The 19,263-nt window shown below is 35.0% G+C and overlaps 1 protein-coding gene across 1 annotated transcript in view; it reads left to right on the top strand.

Annotated features, from left to right (window-relative positions):
* The window catches only part of LOC140147572 (dedicator of cytokinesis protein 3-like), a 122,700-nt gene that overhangs the window by 49,302 nt on the left and 54,135 nt on the right, over window positions 1–19,263 (top strand). The window contains exons 5-17 of the mRNA XM_072169352.1: window positions 4,236–4,332; window positions 5,016–5,246; window positions 6,449–6,487; window positions 11,355–11,399; window positions 12,096–12,244; window positions 13,683–13,764; window positions 14,391–14,517; window positions 14,879–14,954; window positions 15,864–15,964; window positions 16,833–16,958; window positions 17,518–17,642; window positions 18,450–18,612; window positions 19,126–19,229. Of these exons, the coding sequence (XP_072025453.1) occupies window positions 4,236–4,332; window positions 5,016–5,246; window positions 6,449–6,487; window positions 11,355–11,399; window positions 12,096–12,244; window positions 13,683–13,764; window positions 14,391–14,517; window positions 14,879–14,954; window positions 15,864–15,964; window positions 16,833–16,958; window positions 17,518–17,642; window positions 18,450–18,612; window positions 19,126–19,229 (1,465 nt within the window). The remainder of the gene's footprint in view (window positions 1–4,235; window positions 4,333–5,015; window positions 5,247–6,448; window positions 6,488–11,354; window positions 11,400–12,095; window positions 12,245–13,682; window positions 13,765–14,390; window positions 14,518–14,878; window positions 14,955–15,863; window positions 15,965–16,832; window positions 16,959–17,517; window positions 17,643–18,449; window positions 18,613–19,125; window positions 19,230–19,263) is intronic.

A 19,263-nucleotide genomic window follows, 5' to 3' on the forward strand; every position in this document is an offset into this window, starting at 1 on the left:
CATAGTTTTGGTTGGCTGTTAGCCATTATTGGACTTGTCATGATAGTTTGAACTTGTATTACATGTGTAATTTGGCAATTGCCAAGCATGATTATGTTTAGTTGTCTCTGTAAGCACAATATCCTGCTTGTTTCACTTTGGTTGTACTTTGGAATTGGATCTTATAATAATTTATAATATTAATTGTGTAATCCATTATAACTTCATAATAATTCATGCTAAAGTTTGTTCTGCTTATAATAGGTGAAAAAATTAGACTCATAACATCGTGTATTGAGTATCTGCTGCAAATTTTCTATGGTTCACACATTTGTCAAAGTGAAACTAGGCCTATGTCCTTCCTCAACTGTGAGGTTTGTTGCTGTCACTTTTGACAATAGTGTGAACCATAGAAATGTACATGTACCTTGGATATCATTGGTTAATCACTTACAATTACTCAGTTAATTTGCTTGTGTCATCTAGTCTCCTGATATTAAAGTGAAACATATTTCTATAAAACAGTATTATTTTCTTCATCTGATTCTATAAGGGACTGTGTGTGATAATTATGTGTTGTAGGGGAGAGTAAAATTGGAGGACAACAATTTTTTGGGAAGCCAAAAAAGGTGGGGCAAACAATTTTTGTTGGTCAAAAGGGGGAGGGTTTTTTTTGGCACCCACATGCGGGCCCCTTTTAAAATGGTACAGAAACATTCTAATGTGCAAAATTTCCTGCTTGCTATGCTCGCAAAACATAGACCATTTAAAGTTTGCAAATTGGGTTCCCAGAAATTTGGCATATAATGAAGGATGACAAAGGTTTTTGGCAGACTACGAGCGGAGAAAGGATTTTTTGGCAGAGTGAGAAGGGGGCAAACAAATTTTGTCATACTGTTTGGAAATTTTACTCTCTGGATCATAATGTTGCATTGCACAACCCCTAACTATTGCAATTAGCTAGCTCAGGATGTTTTTTCTCTATTTAGTATCAAGGGTCCAATCATATAGATGCCTACCTATAGATCAGATGTCTGAAGCCAGGCAGCTTTACACAATTACTGCTCACCAGTCATGTGGAAAAATGCTTCTCAAAACATGCCCTAATTGATGGAACCACTTAGTAATGTGCTTTGACAAAATAATAATTGTGTCAATTTTCAAAGCTCATAAATCCATTATTGCATAGCTTTTAACACTGACTTGACTTATTATTGTCTTCTGCACAGGACTGGAAAGGAAAAAAAAACATGCTGTCAATAGCCAGCTATGATCTCTAGCTACAACACTTCAGTTAAAGCCCATTGGGTCTCATGTAAAAATGTGTTAACTATAATAGCCTACATATTATATATCTGGAAGCAATTGAGATCATTGCACTAGACTAGGGTTTGTGTTGTTTCAGTGGAATCTGTTTAGGGATTTTCAATTAGTATACAGCAGATACGACAACATTAAATGTCTAGAGTGCAGTTTGAGGGTGTAATGTTCGGATTGATAAATATCACATTGTGTAATTGGTGTCAAATTAATGCTGACAGGTTGTGTAGAAGTAGGCTAATTAGATTGATAAATGTGTGCTGGGGTTCTTGAGTAATTATAGAAATGCGAAATTACAACCATCAAATTAGAATGTTTTAGAACATTTGTTAAACAAAATTTATAGCTACATAATTGCGTAATGGAAACATTAAGGACCTGAACCACAAGACTTTATTTTCTTTTTGTACCTAGTGATTATTTCAGAGATAAAAATTCTCACATTTCAAAATCATTCAAAATTAATAAGCATCACATACATGCAGCAACACTCCAGGTATTAGGTTTGTATAAATGTGTATTGTTAAATGAGTGATCATTATGATTTTAAAGGAGATCTCATAAAATTGCATTTGGAATTTTCAAACATACTGCACATTATGGAATAACATTATTATTGTATGTTCATGGCAGTCATCCATAACAAGTTCCTAAGATGAGCTAGATCCACCATCGGTAGTGGATGGATGTGAAAATAATAGCCTAGATATAATGGATATAGCAGGTGTGATACATAATTGTAAGTAATATCTCCTGGATTATGCACTCAATTCTGGAGGTGGAGCACAATATACTTGAGCCACCTGATACTTTATCAAAATTAGCTCAGAAACAACGCTTTTGTATTCCAATTTATGTGTGAAATGTGAGAAATTAATCAGCACCTACCTGCTTATATTTATGAAGAAAGATATGCCAAGTATTTTTGTTTTGTATCACTTCCATGTGGTACATAGAGGTTTTTAATGGCAAGCATTTTGTATGCATCTCCCTGTGGCCTAGCTGATAAGTGCCCCATTTTTTATATGTATCAGATTCCAACGACTAGAGTTTGTTTTGAAGCGGCATTTTGTAATTAAAGGTATATAGTTTGGAGGGTTCACCGGATTTTGCCTGGCACAATTATTGATACTATCTTCTCTCAAATGTATATATTTGATCCATTGGCAATTAATAAGCAAGGGATTGTAATATTTGGCATGCCAAATGTGAATTGAAGTTGAACACAATTCTATTGGTGTCACATACCTTGTTTTCTATAATGTTTTCTAAACATTGGTTGGGGAAGCACATTATTGGGAATAGTACCACCTTAGGCCAGCAAGCTGCTATTTGACTAACCTAATTGCAGTGAAGGAAACAGCTTTAATTTAAAAAGTTGCCATTTCTGATTGGTCTCAAATGTATCTTAACTTAAGAACCACAATTATATAATGTACAATATTTACAAAATGACATACTTTAATCATATTTAAGATACTGCCTTCTGCAAATACTGTTGTTGTTACTTGCAAAAACAGCTGCAACTGTAGAAAGTATGGCTGTATTAACCCTCCAAATAGCCTTAATGCTCTATGTGCTAGTCATAGGCTTTAACTTAAAAAGTCCCAAGTTTTCAGATATTTTTTCAAAATATCAGGAGATAAGATCCACTGAACCAAAACTAGGCTTGTTTGTACTCATTTTAATGCATTTCTCATGCTGATTTAAAATATGGTCATGAAAATTTACAATGAAATTTCTGAATTAAAAAAAATAAAATTGAAACTTGTTGTCTGCAGTCATCACCCGTGTGGAGAGGGTTATGGTGTGCAGTTAGTATTACCTGTGAATTCAAATGTATGCAAAAAAGATGAGGTTGTGACACTTACAATGAATAAAACATCACCAGGCATGTGTGGATAATTAGACTTCTGGGTTACAAACCGTCTGTAATCACTGAAGCTTATAGTGCAATTATTGCCATACCAAGTGGTACATGAACTCAACTGACAGTGAAACAAATTGAGGAAGTAAAATGCCTTGTGACTGTTTGTTTTTATCAATAATTCATAGGTCACATCACTGTAGCATAACATTTTGTGGTACTCAAATAATTATGTTCATTGTATGGTTGGAAAGGTGGAATGAATGTTAGCTGATAAAATACAATCAGTGATGTTTTCCCTTCATGACATTCTGTTATTTCGATGTCTGATTTCTCTGTGCAAGTTTATTTAGATGACAGACTTTATGACAGGTTTCATGCTAGACACTTTAATGTAAAAACAAAATATACTCTCTCATATGAGATCATAACATAACATAACCATAGGTATTCCAGAAAGGTTATCAAAGCCAAGGTATACATGCATATTTTATTTCATTTCTAGCCAGAAAAAGAGGAAGTGAATGTTTGGACAGATACCAATATTGAAAGTCAGTCAGTTGTACTTAGCATACTTTGAATTTATGCAAGTTACAAGAGTTTTACAAACCATTTTATGAATGTACAATTTTTGAAAGATTTTGCTAAAAAAGAGGGTTTATCTTTATTATGAAGTAAAATAAAAACAAACAATCATACAAACAAAGGTATGGTTCAGCGGTGCCAAACTTGCAAGTATATTCAAAAGTATTTTCTTTTTTTCAAATGTTAACACTGTAATCAATATCAGCAAATCTTTCTGATGTTGTTTTGCAGACAGTAATTGGGCTATTCCATTTGAAATCCATACACCCCCTATGGAAGACATAACCTTAATCTTCCACACAGGGAGTGTGAATTTCAAATTAGGTTACCTGAATGGGTGATTCCATTTGACATCTACCCCATCTGTGTAGGAGAATAAGGTCTTGTCTTCCATAGGGGGTGTATGGATTTCAACTGGAATAGCCCATTTACCACAGAATGAATGTTTCTCAATTTCATACTATTATCTTTGTTGTTTTTTCAGCCTAAAGAACCTGTCCCCAGACGGTGGCTCACCAATAACACAGGTAGTATCCGTGGTACTCAAAGAATGGAATGCTATACTCAAAACCAAATTCTTGGTAAGTTGGCATAGGTGATACCATAGACTAATACAGACTATTTTCCAACAGTCAAAGTCCCTGTGCATTGTATGCTGTGAATTCTTGCATATTCATGAGGGCCGATTGTTCGATCGTGTGTATCTAACCATCATGCCAGCATTGCATGCCTTCGCATCTTCACGTTTACATAAAAGACTGTAAAAATATGCGGTATGTGTGTGGCAGTTTCGTCTGTCGCATACATGCCATGGAATGATCGGCCCTTATTATCGGATGCTGCTGGGACTGTTTGGAGTTCATCTATAATTCTAGGGTTAAGACCAACCTTAAATAGATTCTCAAGTGAACATAGGTTACATTTTTGCCCCTTGTGGATACAAATTGTAATTTTTTGGTGATTTTTGTCCAAATTTTCTTTATTTTTTTTCAATCAACCACATATGATTGCAGCACGTACGTTGGAACTTTATTGACTCACAGAGTAACAAAAACCGAATAATTCTCACCTATTACAAGCTGATCATAGTATACATGTTAGTCAAGGGACTCTCCAAATCTGCGGAAAAAATATTAAAATAACATAAGAATGAAAAAAAAATACGCAAATCGCGCCGCAAACAATGCAATTGTGTATTCTTAGGAGCCCTAAATTATAATATCTTTGGTAATTACTTACATGTATTTACATCTCTGACACACAGAACAAGGAATTATGGGTGGAGGATTTGCGAGACAACATGCTGAAGCTGATCGATTATCGGCGCCAGGTCATGTCAGGTCAGCTGCCCCAGGAGCAAATGCGAGAGGCAAAAGCAGACATCACCCGTTGCATAGACTGGGTCAACATGAGACTAGAGCTGGATCTTGTACCAAACGTTGATGGAGACTTTATTGATCCACGAGCATGTAGTGTTGTGGAACTTTACAAAGTGGTGGGTGTGAAATTTTGACAGCTATTCCATGTAATGTATTCAAAATAATTAGCACTCCTGGCAAATTTTAATAAGAGAGCTCATTGATATTGCATGAATGACAAATTTATGGCCTTTTTGTATGCTAAACAAGGATGCAAAAATTAATACAGAATTATGGAATGGTAAGCACTTGTAAAGTAGAAACCAAAATTATTAAAACTTAAAACGCCGGCCATCTGTTCATGATATTTGTTCAGTCAGAATCTGACCCAATTCATGGTATAATGTCAGAACTGAAAAGGGTACACTAAACAGATAGATTAAAGTAAGACAAGTTCATAGGGTGCTTATTAGAAGAGTGCTAAATAAGTTGAATACAGTAATTACATTGAAAAAAACCTTTTGACAAGTGTGATTGACAAAAACAATATGCTTGCACTTCTACACAAGCTCCACGATTGGATATCATTGGTGATATATAACCTCATGAATATACACAATGCATGAGACCCAATCAAACATGTTTACCTGCCAAAACGTGAACTTGATGGGCAGTTACTAATAGTTAACAGTGTACCTCTGTTTGTGGTATGGAACTAGCACGTTGTAATTGGTCTCCAGCAGATCGGCTATTTGATTTTTTAGAGGGAAAAGGAAAGATAAAGTTAAAATTGTATTTTGGTTTTTAAAAAATAGTACTGTTATACAGATATAATTAAAGAAACAAGTGACGGTTAACCCTTACCCAACAGGAATCGCTGGCCAGGCCAGCATAACCCCTGTGGTTACAGGTGGGTGGGGGATCTTCTGCGAGGGGTGCGAGGTTCGAATCCTGGGGGTGCCAAGTGGATTCTTTGTCAATCTTCTCTCCTTTTTCGTTTCTTGTTACCCTTTCGATAGCCAAAAAAACATGGGTTGGGTTAGGGTTAAAGTTGTGAATAATGTCTTTGCATCAGTATTGTGAAAAAATCTAAACATATTGCTTGGACCTGGGAATATGTTACTCAGGTCCAAAAGCAAAATGTTAAGATATTTTAATACCCTCAAAACATCTCATGCTCAGTCATTGAACTCTAATCTGTACATGCAGGAAACTAGTGAAAGGCACGGAAACAGTAAAAGTGTTAGCTATATTACAATCAGTTTATATTATGTAATTGTTGTTATTCTATCTCCAGTATAAACTTGCTCTAATTTACATCTTTTTTTATTTGTTTCAGCACTTGGCAAGCTTTGAGCAAACAAAAACCAGGAAGCCTGTAAGTTTTTGGTCATCGCATTCTTTTCTTTTAACCATTTGGCTATTCCAGTTGAAAACCATAATCCATCCCCCTGTGGAAGACATGACCTTAATCTTCCATACAGGGAGTGTGAAATTTAAATGGGGCTACCTGAATGGGTGACTCCATTTGAAATTAACACTCCCTCTGCAGAAGATAAAGGTAATGTCTTCCATATAGGGTATATGGATTTCAACTGGAATAGCATCACCATTCTTTCTATTCACTCAATTTCAAAGCTGGTGTTGTGGCATTCAACTCATGACTTCACACACTGTCCAATTGGTCACAAGTAGCCACACATTTCAATACAACGTCATATTTTCATGGGTTATCAAAAGCACATATATATTAGCCCAACACTGGGCTATTTCGGTTGAAATCCATACATCCCAATTTGAAAACATGACCATATTATACCATACAGGGAGTGTAGATTTCAAATGCAGTCACCCATTCAGGTAACTTCATTCAAAATTCACACTCCTTGATTGGCAGATTAAAGTCATGTCTTCCATAGGGGTGTATGGATTTCAACTGGAATAGCTCATTGTCTATCATTACCACAGAAAGTCCATTTCACAGTCTGGCATCTACTGCACAGAAATGCATATGCCCACATCATTGAACTTCAAATAGGCCTGGGCTTGATGGGTATTGCCCTGACAATCTAAAGAGCATGAAATTTCCTGGAATCTAGTATCACTTTTTACATTAATTAAACATTGTTTCATTTTGCTGTATCCTAGCAGAAATAATTTCCGCATAGTTCCATTCATGTGGATAGTAGAAACAATGTGGATAAGAGTCATGATCTAAAAGAAAAGAATTAAATCAAACTAAGATTTATCAATGTATTATTTTGTCTATTCATTGATAATTTTATTTTTAAGATTTTATTTCTAAGATTTATCAATGTATTATTTTTGTCTATTCATTGATAATTTTATTTTCAATTCTCTTAATTTAAGCCTGTACTTGGAAAGGGTTACAGGAATGCAATCTACCCAACAGTCCATTTTCTAAGTACAAATGTTAAAATGTATTGAAAAAATTTCCTTAAAAAGACTTGCATAATTGGATTGTGGTCATGAAAGTTGGTATTTCATTAAGAATAAGTTGCATGTTTGCGTAATGCGTGACTGGCACATGCTTATGTGAATTTATCTGAGCGTAAGTTGGAACTTTATTAATTTGTAACAAAAAGTGACAAAAACTGAATAATTTTCGCCCATTGTAAGGGAACAAACTCAACAAAGTACAGTTGAAACAACATTGAGAGGTAGAAAAAGTATTGAGTGACTGTAAGTTGTGTTGGCAATCCATACACTTCTTTCATTCATGTAGTAGTTTAGCAGCAACACATGTATTCCAATGTGATTCTAATGTCTGACATATCTGTCAATTCTCCTCATTAACTTCCTTCCATACAAGAATTATGAACGAGTAAGTATTCTATGGACTGACTCATACTTGTGTAGAGTTACTTATGGCTGTGTGTTTATTTATATCATCAATGAAGTGATTCACTATGTTGATACACATGTGTCAGTGAGTGAAGGCTATCAAAGCTGATCAGCTTTATAGCTCTGCTTTCAACATTACCATGTTGCACTTCACAAATTAGCAGCTGCTTGCACTATTTTGAGTTAGAAATTGATTGATGCTCTTAATGTATATAAAATGTGAAGAGGTGCATATTGAAAATATAAACAAACTTTACTGCCAGTTTTTCAAATCAGATAGCTTCTGGCTTCTGGAACACGGATGTTTAGATATACTGTATTTGACCTTATTAGTAGGCATGTCCACTAAAAATTGAAGTACTTTTAAATTGATTCAGACCTATCTTATTGGATGGGAATTGATGAAAGAAACATTTTGGCGTTTAAATAATCTTAATCGGACGTTTCATTCCAGAGATATGGCCTTTAGAGTGTCACGGTTTTATATAGGGCTGCTAGAACATGTTAAAAAGTTAAAGTCCAAAAAGGAATACTAACAGAAAGTGCAACTTTAAGGTACTTTTTCTTAATGTATTTATTAACTATCTTATCTGGAACATTATATTTGCTTATAACAACATGAAAATAAGATCATCCTGAAAATTTAATCGATTTTGTTGACATACAACAAAAAATATAAGACCTCAAAACCCATGGTTGTTTGGTGAAACCTCAAGCATGATCATAGATGGCCGCCATGGAAAATATCTCCATAGAGGAGATGAACAATAAGTGCATTATTTCAAATGAAAAGCGGTAGTCTTAAACATTGTTCAATCTTTTAAGGTCAGCACATTTTATCTTCAAAAATTATTATATTTCATCATGGCATAAGTTTTGTAACATTAATCACTACCAATTTTGAGAAATTTGCTCCAACTCAAAGGTTATCTTTACTACATTGAGCAATACACTGTGTGTGCATGGAAGCCATGATGGTCCCCGGTTTTTATACTCCCTATGAAATGGACATGGTAGTGAGAAGTGCACGGGAAGTGCATGATTTGAGATGGGCATGTAGGCTTAAACATTCTTAAATTTCTTAACATCCTACACATTTTGTCTTCATAAATAGTTAAATTTTATGAGTATGTAAGTTTGCTTGTCTGATTCACTCCAAATTCGGAGATAATTGCGTTTGAACACCTGATGCACGGAATGGTGTCACTTCAACCTGTTGTAGTTCTCATCTCATTAAATTTTTCATTAAAAAAGTTGATCTCTTCATGCAGGAAGGTCCTCTCTATTTACTGACCAAACAGGAAAAAGTTTGGTTAATGTTTTCTGGTGGAATCAGGAATTTCTTGAAACACCCTGATATAGGCCTACATTTGGATCAAAACAAGTATGTACGCCATTTAACAGGCCTGGGATTTCTTGTATCGATCAGTTTCTCCATAGACAATACGTGTGTGAGTGCACGCACACAGTAAATGAAAAATCGTTCTAGTGGAAACTGTATTGAGAGTGGGCATCCCTATTATTAGTGTCCTGGTGCTTTTAAGTCAGCCATTTTCAGGGGATGCTTATTAAATTAATTCAATGAAGGTCCAAATTGGGGATTTACTTACATTAACATTAAATTACAGTATGCTCTGAGGTCTTAATCCTAAGCAGAAGATTTGTGATGGTTATTTTTAAGACATTTTACCAAATTTAGATTTACAGGTGTATTTAAAACAGGGCACTTAGGGAGTGGTTAGTTGAACAATTCCATATTGCTTTATAGGGCAGGGATGCTAATCAGATCGAATACGGTACCCAACATACCTGCTAAATTTGAATTGGAAGACAGGTTGATATCTAGTGAAGAAAGCTGTTATGTAAAAATCATTGCTCACTGATGCCTATTTGATTAGAGCATTATGGTGTAAATTGAAAACAAAAGTCGTTAAACTTGCTACATTGTATGGATTTGATGTACCATTTAAATTTATTCAAGTCAAGCAAAGAGTGAAAAATTAAGAGGTTAAGAAAGTACAGTTATATGTGTTGTTCACCAATCTCTTGGTGCTTTACTTTATTCCACCTTGAGTTTGGTAGTCATATAAGAGTTTATACGCAGTTGCGCCACAAGTGTGCCAAATACCGCTTTTGTATGCATGTGTATATGCTCTGGGATCAGGATAGTGTAAGCGATGCAGTCCTGTGGCCAGCACAATACACACATGCATCACTACCAAAAGCAAGATGAAACAAAGTATAACTTTTAGAGCTTTGCATAATTATGTGTATTTGCATGATAATTTGCATGTAGACAGTTCTCTGCTTACAGACGGTTCATAGATAATTTTGAAAGGCATAATGGACCTGATCAGACCATCTTTAGTCCTGGACTTATATAGGTGTTAGTTAGTCAGAAGCTTTTATTTGGTTTATTTTGCCCAGTTATAACTTCATTAGACATGAATATACATCGAATCATTTATTAAGCGCTATTTCAAAATATTGCCACAGCGCTGGCAATGAAACAGTTGTGTTTGTCAAAAACTGACATCTATTACAAGTGATCAACTATTTGTCCAAGTATTTTGGGGGAAATTAACTTTACTTTGAGTGAATACAGTGTATACTGAATTGTCCAGGATTGAAATGAGTCTGATAGTGAAATTAGCCTTTCTTGATTTCCAGGGCTGTACCTTAACATTTTTGACAGTTAGCCAGTTAGACCGGTGATTCTGAAAAGTTACCATCCAGACTATAATATTACAGGCCCAACAATTTTGGATTTTTCACTGATCTGAAAGTGAGAAGCCTGTATTTAAAAATGCTAACCACCCATTGGTGTGCAGTAGGATGTTAATGCTCTCCATGCTGTCCATATAGGCTTCACCTTAAAAAGTCCAGGTTTTACCTTAAAAAGTCCAGGTTTTGTGATATTTTCTGAAAATATCAAGAGCTGTCTCAAACACCACTAAACCAATACTGGGCTTGTTTGTACTCATTTTAATGCATTTTCCATGCTGATTCCAAATATGGCCATAACAATTTACAATTTTGAAATTTCTGAATTTTTAAAGAAAATTTTGGAATTTGTCATCTGCAGTCAAGGTACAGCCTCAGTGATTTCATCTACCCACTAGTTTTGACATGTTCTTGTGGTTTTTCAGTTATGAATCTCAGATTACTATAAACTACCCATTTGTATTAATGCATATGAGGCGGAAGACAAGTTTTGGCAATGCAAACTTGTTTGTACCATTGTTGCTGCCCGCACTTTTTAAATTATGACGGTTACTAATAATTTGGTATTTGTTACTATGATAAAACCACAAGGATATATACTGTAATCCTCTGTGTTTGCTCCACCCTTGTGTAATATTATGTTCTATTCTACCCAGACCATAATACCTACTGCTGTTGTAGATGTTGGCCTAGCGTCACAGGTATGATTTGCTAGTTATTCACATTATTTATTTATCTACAAGTTATTTCTTTTAAACCATTTTCAAGTTAACATTTTAGCAATCATTCTGAGCATGAAATATATTCATTCTATATATGACTTAGTGAAAGTCAATAAATCATGATTTTCTATGTTGCTTACATCATAATATTAGTTCATAATGCTGAAGCATTATCATGAAATATATCCAGTAAAATATTCATTCAAGCTCACTTGACATAACATCTTGTTTAATCAGCTTTGTATTTTATTATGTAAAGCATGATAATATTTTATGTATGCAATTGCATGTCAGTATTTAAGTTGCTCTATGCTGCTGTTGTTGATTACATAGAACTCAGGTTGAAATTATTTCAACAACCAAAACCAATGAAGGCGCCTCTTTGTTGTGACGATTCAAATATGGCACATATGAAATTAACAAAGTTCCCGTTCTTGTCTATTGTTTTGGACAGTATCTCATTCCATAATGATCTACATGTAGATCTAAATCTGTACCGTAATTTGTTGATTTTATGTAAAAAGTCACTATTTAAATTTTATTGTTGTCCCTGTATTTGTCATAGTTCGTTCAATCAAACTTATGAGTTGAGCATGTAGTTGTTTAGAATTATCAAACAGTATTCCATATTATAACATGATGTGATAATAAAATACACCCCTTGTTTTCACACAGAGTCAGAGTCAGCGACTACGAGATTCAGAAGCATTTGCACATCACATACACTTTCACCTTAAGAACTACGCATTAAATCTAGGAGAGAACGGGGAAGGTTCAGAGGCTTTCTTTACACTCTTTGATGTAGATGAGGGCAGATACATTAGGTAAGGAGCTCATTGCTATGGCATACAAATCAATGTTCATACAAATATTGAGAGTCCTTCTTGTTTTTAAGTCTTACATATGCATTGAAGTAATCACCAACCTTTTCTTCTCAAAGATTTAAAGGGTTCAAAATGAAGACTTTTTTGATTGAATTCATGTCATCCATGAGCATTATTTGCTTCCATGAGCATTATTTGCTTCTACTTTTATGTATATATTTGATTTATTTGCATTATAGGCAATATCTAAATTCAAAGAGAAATACTAAAGTAAGAAGGCATCCTAGATAATTCACCGTAACAGGGTGTAAAGCAATGTGAGATACAAATGATATAGGCAGCTGGGGGATTGCAAATAACAGATGTGGGCCCAACAGAATACTACTTTAAATGAAACAAAAACAACCTGAGTGAATTGACAAATTGAAAAAGGAAAACAAATGAGAATACATGAGAGAAATGACGGTGCCAGTCAGACAAACATGTCACATGCAAAACACCAAATAAAAACAAATTAACTACTTATAGAAACTACTTGAACACATGTTTAGTCTACAAGAAAGGTGGCAAGTTATTTCAGTTGAAGATTACATTGGGGAATGAATCTTAACTCCATCAGTACTATCTGCTGATTGGTTACAAGAAGACTATTATGGCTTATTGCACCAATCAGCAACATCCTAAGAATGGTTTTAGGACTGAAAAGGATTGAGCTTAAATATTTGGAAGCTGTATTTTAATTGGTGACTGGGAGGAATATATCATGCAATTAACCAATCACAAGCAAAGTAAGAAAAGCAGTAGTTCCATCTCAGGGGGTTAATATTTATACACTAGTCAATGGTCCCCTGATGTGAAAGAAGTCAGGATGAACAGGTCTAGAGTTGGCAACTTTCTAGCTTCAGCTATTTGTTTCAAAAAGGTTGTAAGTGGTTTCATGGGAAAGGTTTTTGTTCATCAAATTTGAACGATTTTATGCAAGTTTTTTTTTGCATCTTTCAGCAAACAATTAAGGTAACTGAAAAGCTTAGAAGCAAACCTACATGTGATGAGGAAAATGCAGCAGAGATTCAAGAGTTTAGACTTAAGCTGGGATCTGTCATAATTGGGTTTTGCTGATTGGGTAGGAAAGTACCGTCTTTATAGACTGTTTCACCATACACCTGACAAACTTAGGATTATTTCATGCAATTAGTATAATGTCTTGTGCTGAAGAGTACACAAGTAAAGCAGTATGTGTAAACTTTTGTAATTTTAATAGCTTTAAGATACTACTTACGGATCAATTTCACTTCTTAGCCCAAACACTTTTGAACCCCCGTGAGTGACAATCCAATATGGCAGAATGGAATCAAACAAAACCTTAGTTTTTCCAGTTTACTTTCTTAGATTTGTTGTGATGTTATATTTATGTGCATTCGTTTTTCTTCCGTTGCAGTGAGAGGTTTTTAGCCAGATTCAATAAACATGGATCACCATTTGATTTTGAAAGACTAGGCAACATCACAGCAATATTCAGTGTAAGTATCATCTCATATGTGTGTACTATGTGTGTGATGGTGTATTTATGTGGATCATTACCATCAAACTAGAAATTCTGTGTATCGGCATCAATCTAATTGGCCCTTCACATGGAATCCACCATCTTGCTACCAAAACAGGTTTGTTATGTTCTTTCTGTTATAATACAGCTGCTAAGCCGAAGCATTGTGCACTTTTTAGTAGAAGCATGAGAATATCCACACATAAAGGAAAAGATCCAATGTTGATTTTAAGATGTGGAACCATTTTGGATTTGACCCCTGGTGACTGCTAGGGGTAAAAAATTAAAAATGCTCCGATCTGGTTGACAGGTATACCAAATTACTCGTCTGATCACAAGGATTAAAATATGTATAGTTTTTGCAATCTACGACCTATCGTTATGGAGTTATCCCACAAAAACAGTTTAGGGGTCAAAGGTCAAATTTCAATATTGGTCCAATCAAGCTCAAATTGAACAGGCAAATCACCATGGGTTGTTGCAGGTTCATTTACTTCTACCAAAAGTAATCACGAAAGCAGGCGGTCGCAAAAGCAGGCGAGACTCGTGGTTCGAGAACCGCCTTGTTAGGTAAAATATACTATTATGATTTCTTGTTCACAGGACATCAGCAATGCAGACCTAGAAAGGGATATCTACTTGACCTGTCATGTGACCAAACTAGCCCCATTACAGAAACCATCAGGCAAGAAAGGCACTACATGTTATAGAAGACCACATGCATGCGGGGGTAAGTGTACGTCGTATATGGGATGTAGTCAATATGAATAACAAATACAAATGATAACCTGAACATGTTCATCAGGATTGTTATTGGAATTTATTAACACAACATCAAATTTAGGATGTAACTTTATAGTCCAATAAAACAGTACTTGCTGTGAATTTCACAACAACATCAACAGTGTTGAAAATAAGAGGTCTGGTAGATTTTAAAACAATCACAGTGGGTACTATTTTATTGGAATAGAACTATGAATTTACTTTTATAAAAATAAAAGTGAGTTTTGTGTACAAGTGAGGATAATATGTTTAAGACAACCTGTTGTGTGATATTCTACAGTAAGCATTCTCCATGTTTCTTTTCATAGTAATCGGCATAAAGGAACTTCTACAACTTCCACAAGGAGGTCCACAAGACACAAAAGATTACGAGATGAAGATGTAGTAAGTAGAATAACGGGAGGAAAATTAGGGAGATTATACATCTATTGATTGTAATTTGTCCTGAATGTTTAACTTTAAATTTTAAAGGGTTATTGAGTTCTGTTCTGTTTGGCCTCCAACCACATGATTTTGCTTTACATATGTAGAAGTTGTTTAAGGGGGTACTACACCCCTGCCCAATTTTGTGCCTATTTTTGCATTTTTCTCAAAAATTATAGCGCATTGGTGGTAAGTAAGATATGTATATTGTAGGGGCAAGGACTACAACTACTGCACTGGAAATTCAGCAACTCAAGGCAAGTAGTTATTAATTTATTGATCAAATATTGGTTTTCCCTCATTTTTGACTGTAACTCCACATCTGTTGTTTGTGCTGAAATAGAATTTCCAGTGCAGTAGTTGTAGTCCTTGCCCCTATAATATACACATCTTACTTGTCACCAATGCGCTATAATTTTTGAAAAAAATGAAAAATAAGCACAAAATTGGGCAGGGGTGTAGTACCCCCTTAACAGGGGAAAAATTGATTGATGTCATAGTCTATTTCTAACTACCTAAACAGCAAACTTGGTAAATGAATTCATCCTAAAAAGGGTACACTTCTCTTGCTTACATCAAGACCACTAAGTCTATGCCAGTATCCTCTTACTTGGACCATAATGAAACCTTTATTTATTAAACATTTGATGTTTCAGAAGTTAATAAACTACTTCAAAATTCTAATTCTGTTGGTATGTTCATTAAGGATAAAATTAAGTTCTTGGAAAACTTGTTCTTGTGATGTATTATAGATGTCACTATCACAGAGGTGTGGCATTATTACTTACTTTTCAAATGTATGAATTTACATAACTAATAAGTACTCCTTGTCTAATTCCTGTCTCTTCATATCTTATTGTCCAATTTCAGTACTATTCAAGAAAAAGCAGAAAATGAGTTCTCCAGTCTACATGAAAACATTGTACGGAAGCAAACCACCAAGATAGCTGGTTCTAACACAGCCAATATAGGTAGGTCTAGCTCACATTATAATCAAGTCTAGTGATGTATTGTGTTTAAATATATTACTTGTGCACTATTGTATGTACCTCAATTTATCTACAGGTCCCAATGCTTTGGAGACAGCACATCATCTTTGTGACTGACAGCATCTTGATGCTTCTGACTCCACTAGGCTGGTCCTTTTGATGTATTTTTGGTTTTCTTTTGATTATAACATGTAATTTTATTCCATTTTGATGTTTCTAGCCGATTTTTTACGATAAAAGTAATACATAAATAAAACTGAAACATGTCGAGTCAAAAAGTTCTTTGCCTAATTTGTAAATCACATATTACTTACTTACTGTAACGTCGTCTGCGTGACATACTAGTGTATCACAAAAGGCTGTTGTGTCTGATTTTTGTTATCATTGTTGTATTTCTTATTGTTATTTTATATATCAGCATGCTTCTTTTTCTTTTATGAATGGACATGGGATTATAATATTGTGATATTACCTCAACATTAATATATCAATTTTACAGTGTATCTTATCACAATTAGATGAGAATAATAATAAAATCACTCAAGGCAGCCTTTTGAGATACAACAGTATGTGATGAGAATGACTATTGTAGTATATGCAGGATAGTTATTGAATGCTAATATTTATCAATTGTACAAGTGAAGAATGTGCATTATATCTTGGTGTAGATTATTCATAGCAAAGTGAGTATTAGATTTAATTTACAAAATAAAGAATGTACTTGTCGTCATTGATACTTGTCTCATCATTAACTGTGATCGCCTAGCTATTGGTAACGGGGATAAAATGAGAAGCAATTTGTGAAATATTTACAGGTTAATGTTGTACATTCCTTTGTTTCATTTTGTAGGTATTTCACTTTCCCTGAGAATATTACATGGGCATTTGGAACAGTTGAAAATCAGCAAACCACTGTTGTTTGACAAGAATCTTGTGGTAGCTCGCAAGATTGGATTCTCAGACTACATTGTACCAGGTCAGTAGATAGAAAGTAGATAGTGATTGTGTAACAGTGGGGTATCCAAAAAGTCTTTGTACTCTTTCAGACTTTTGTAATCACCTGTAAAGAAATCTCAACAGGATGGTATTTTGTTATGTATAACACTTCTTCACTCACAGTTCATTCCACTCCTTGCTGCCTTTTGATGTTTAACCTTGGATATTATGAAGTTCAAAAGACGAGTACTAAAAGCGTGGTTACATGCAATCTGTCCATGAATTCAGATCAACTATTTTAAGTTTCTGAGTTTATCTGAATTTTTAGCTCTATGTTTTTACCCCTTAATAACCTGCTAAATGGGCTATTCCAGTTGAAATCCATACACCCCCTATGGAAGACATGGCCTTAGTCTTCCACAAAAGGGGCGTAGATTTCAAATGGATTCACCCATTCAGGTAACTCCATTTGTTGCCAAATTCACACCCCCTGTGTGGGAGAAAGGTCATGTTTTCCATAGGGGGTGTATGTATTTCAACTGGAATATCCCAATACTGACTATGATAACCATTTTTCCAACCATGTTTTGTTCTTGCAGGAGATCTGAGGAATGACCTCTTTGTGACATTACGTAGTGCCGACTTAGAAAGCAAGAGCAGTCAGATCAAGAAGAATAACGTAGAGGTCACCTTCTGTGTTGTCAACTCAAAAGGAAGAAAATTAGTAAGTATCTACAGTTTCCAGTTGAATATGTTAAGGGCATATCATACTAAGTAATCGCTTGGAGCGTAGCATTTTTATTACGTCACCTCCATCACTGATCGGTTGAGCAACTGCCGATATCTAATCTATAATTCGCTAGCATATCCGAGTATAAAGTCGCAGGCGAGTTGACTTAAAGGCAATTTTGACGTCCCGACACTTGCAGTGATTGCAAACTGCTGGCAATTGTGAAAACGCTACCAGTGCTGTGACTGCTAGTATGAATTGCCCTTTCCTTCGTACTTTTTGTCCCTTTTAGTCTGGTGAAGGGTAAACTCAGAAGTGGGGGGTTTCAATTGACTAATTGGATCACGTCATATGTCAGCACCTCATTCCCCGAACAAGCTGTGTAGCATTGCGTGAACTGGTCCTCCATAATCAGGATGAGGGCGTCAGCCAGTCATTGTCATGCGTAAGGACCTTGCTGAGAACTAAAACATGTGATTACTAGCATTATACATTCATAGTTCCCGCAAAAATCTTAATAATGTAAAGTCAAATGTGACACGATCTGCACCATGGAGGCCAAAGGAGCATTTTTGAAAATTGAGTTACTATAATTATCAGGCTATCATACACTGAACCAAAGGTCTAGCATACTTGGCTCTTAAAGTTTTTGCCTTTATCTCAATTTCAAATTTACCGTATTTGGCCTCCATGAACCAAATCGTGTCACTAATATGGACCAAGATGTGAGTGTCTGTACATCCAAAATTTCTACACAACTTAACTTATTCAAAAACATCTATCTTTGTGTGTTTATTACAGCAATGTGTCTCATTAGGCGATGGTGAATCTGAGAAGGATGAATACCATTCTGTAGTGTACAGGAGCATCAGTAACCCCATGTGGAATGAGACAGTACGTCTTGGCATTCCCATTGACAACTTCAAGGACACACACATCAGATTTGAATTCCGACACTGCTCTGGTAAGACAGCTTTCATTCATTCATTCATTCAGTTTACTCATCAATCATCACACTCATTGAAATGAGATCACATATTTATGATTATATAAAAATGTTTAAAATATAATTTAAGAATACAAAAGTTTATAGAATCATTGAGGGTATGCAATACAACATCACTCATGACAGAGTCATCCTCATTTGAATAAAATTCTGTCCTCCATAAGTGTTTGAGTAAAACAATAAATAAATAGGTAGAAAATAAAGTGTTGTTGTTCAACACCTAAATAAGGATATTATTTTTGTAAACAACAGCCATGTATAACAATATGCAGGATGTATTGTGACATTGACTTGAGCAGATTAGTAGACATGATTATACACTAAGTACCAAGGATCGCTAAGAACATAGGACATCACAACATGGACAAGTTAAGATTGCTTGCAAGCATAATATAGAACAAACTCTGTGCAATAATAACATCAACAAAGTGAACAACCTTTTCCTTATTTATTATTTCTTTTAATCATCAGCCAGGAAAGATGAGAAGAAACTATTTGCCTTTGCATTCATGAGATCCATGAAAAATGATGGTACAGCAGTAGAGGATGGGGAGCATGAACTCTTTGTATATAAGGTAGGTGGGTCAATATAGACCAATGATGATTCTC

This window comes from Amphiura filiformis, chromosome 3 (genome assembly GCF_039555335.1).
Source record: "Amphiura filiformis chromosome 3, Afil_fr2py, whole genome shotgun sequence".
Lineage (NCBI taxonomy): Eukaryota > Metazoa > Echinodermata > Ophiuroidea > Amphilepidida > Amphiuridae > Amphiura > Amphiura filiformis.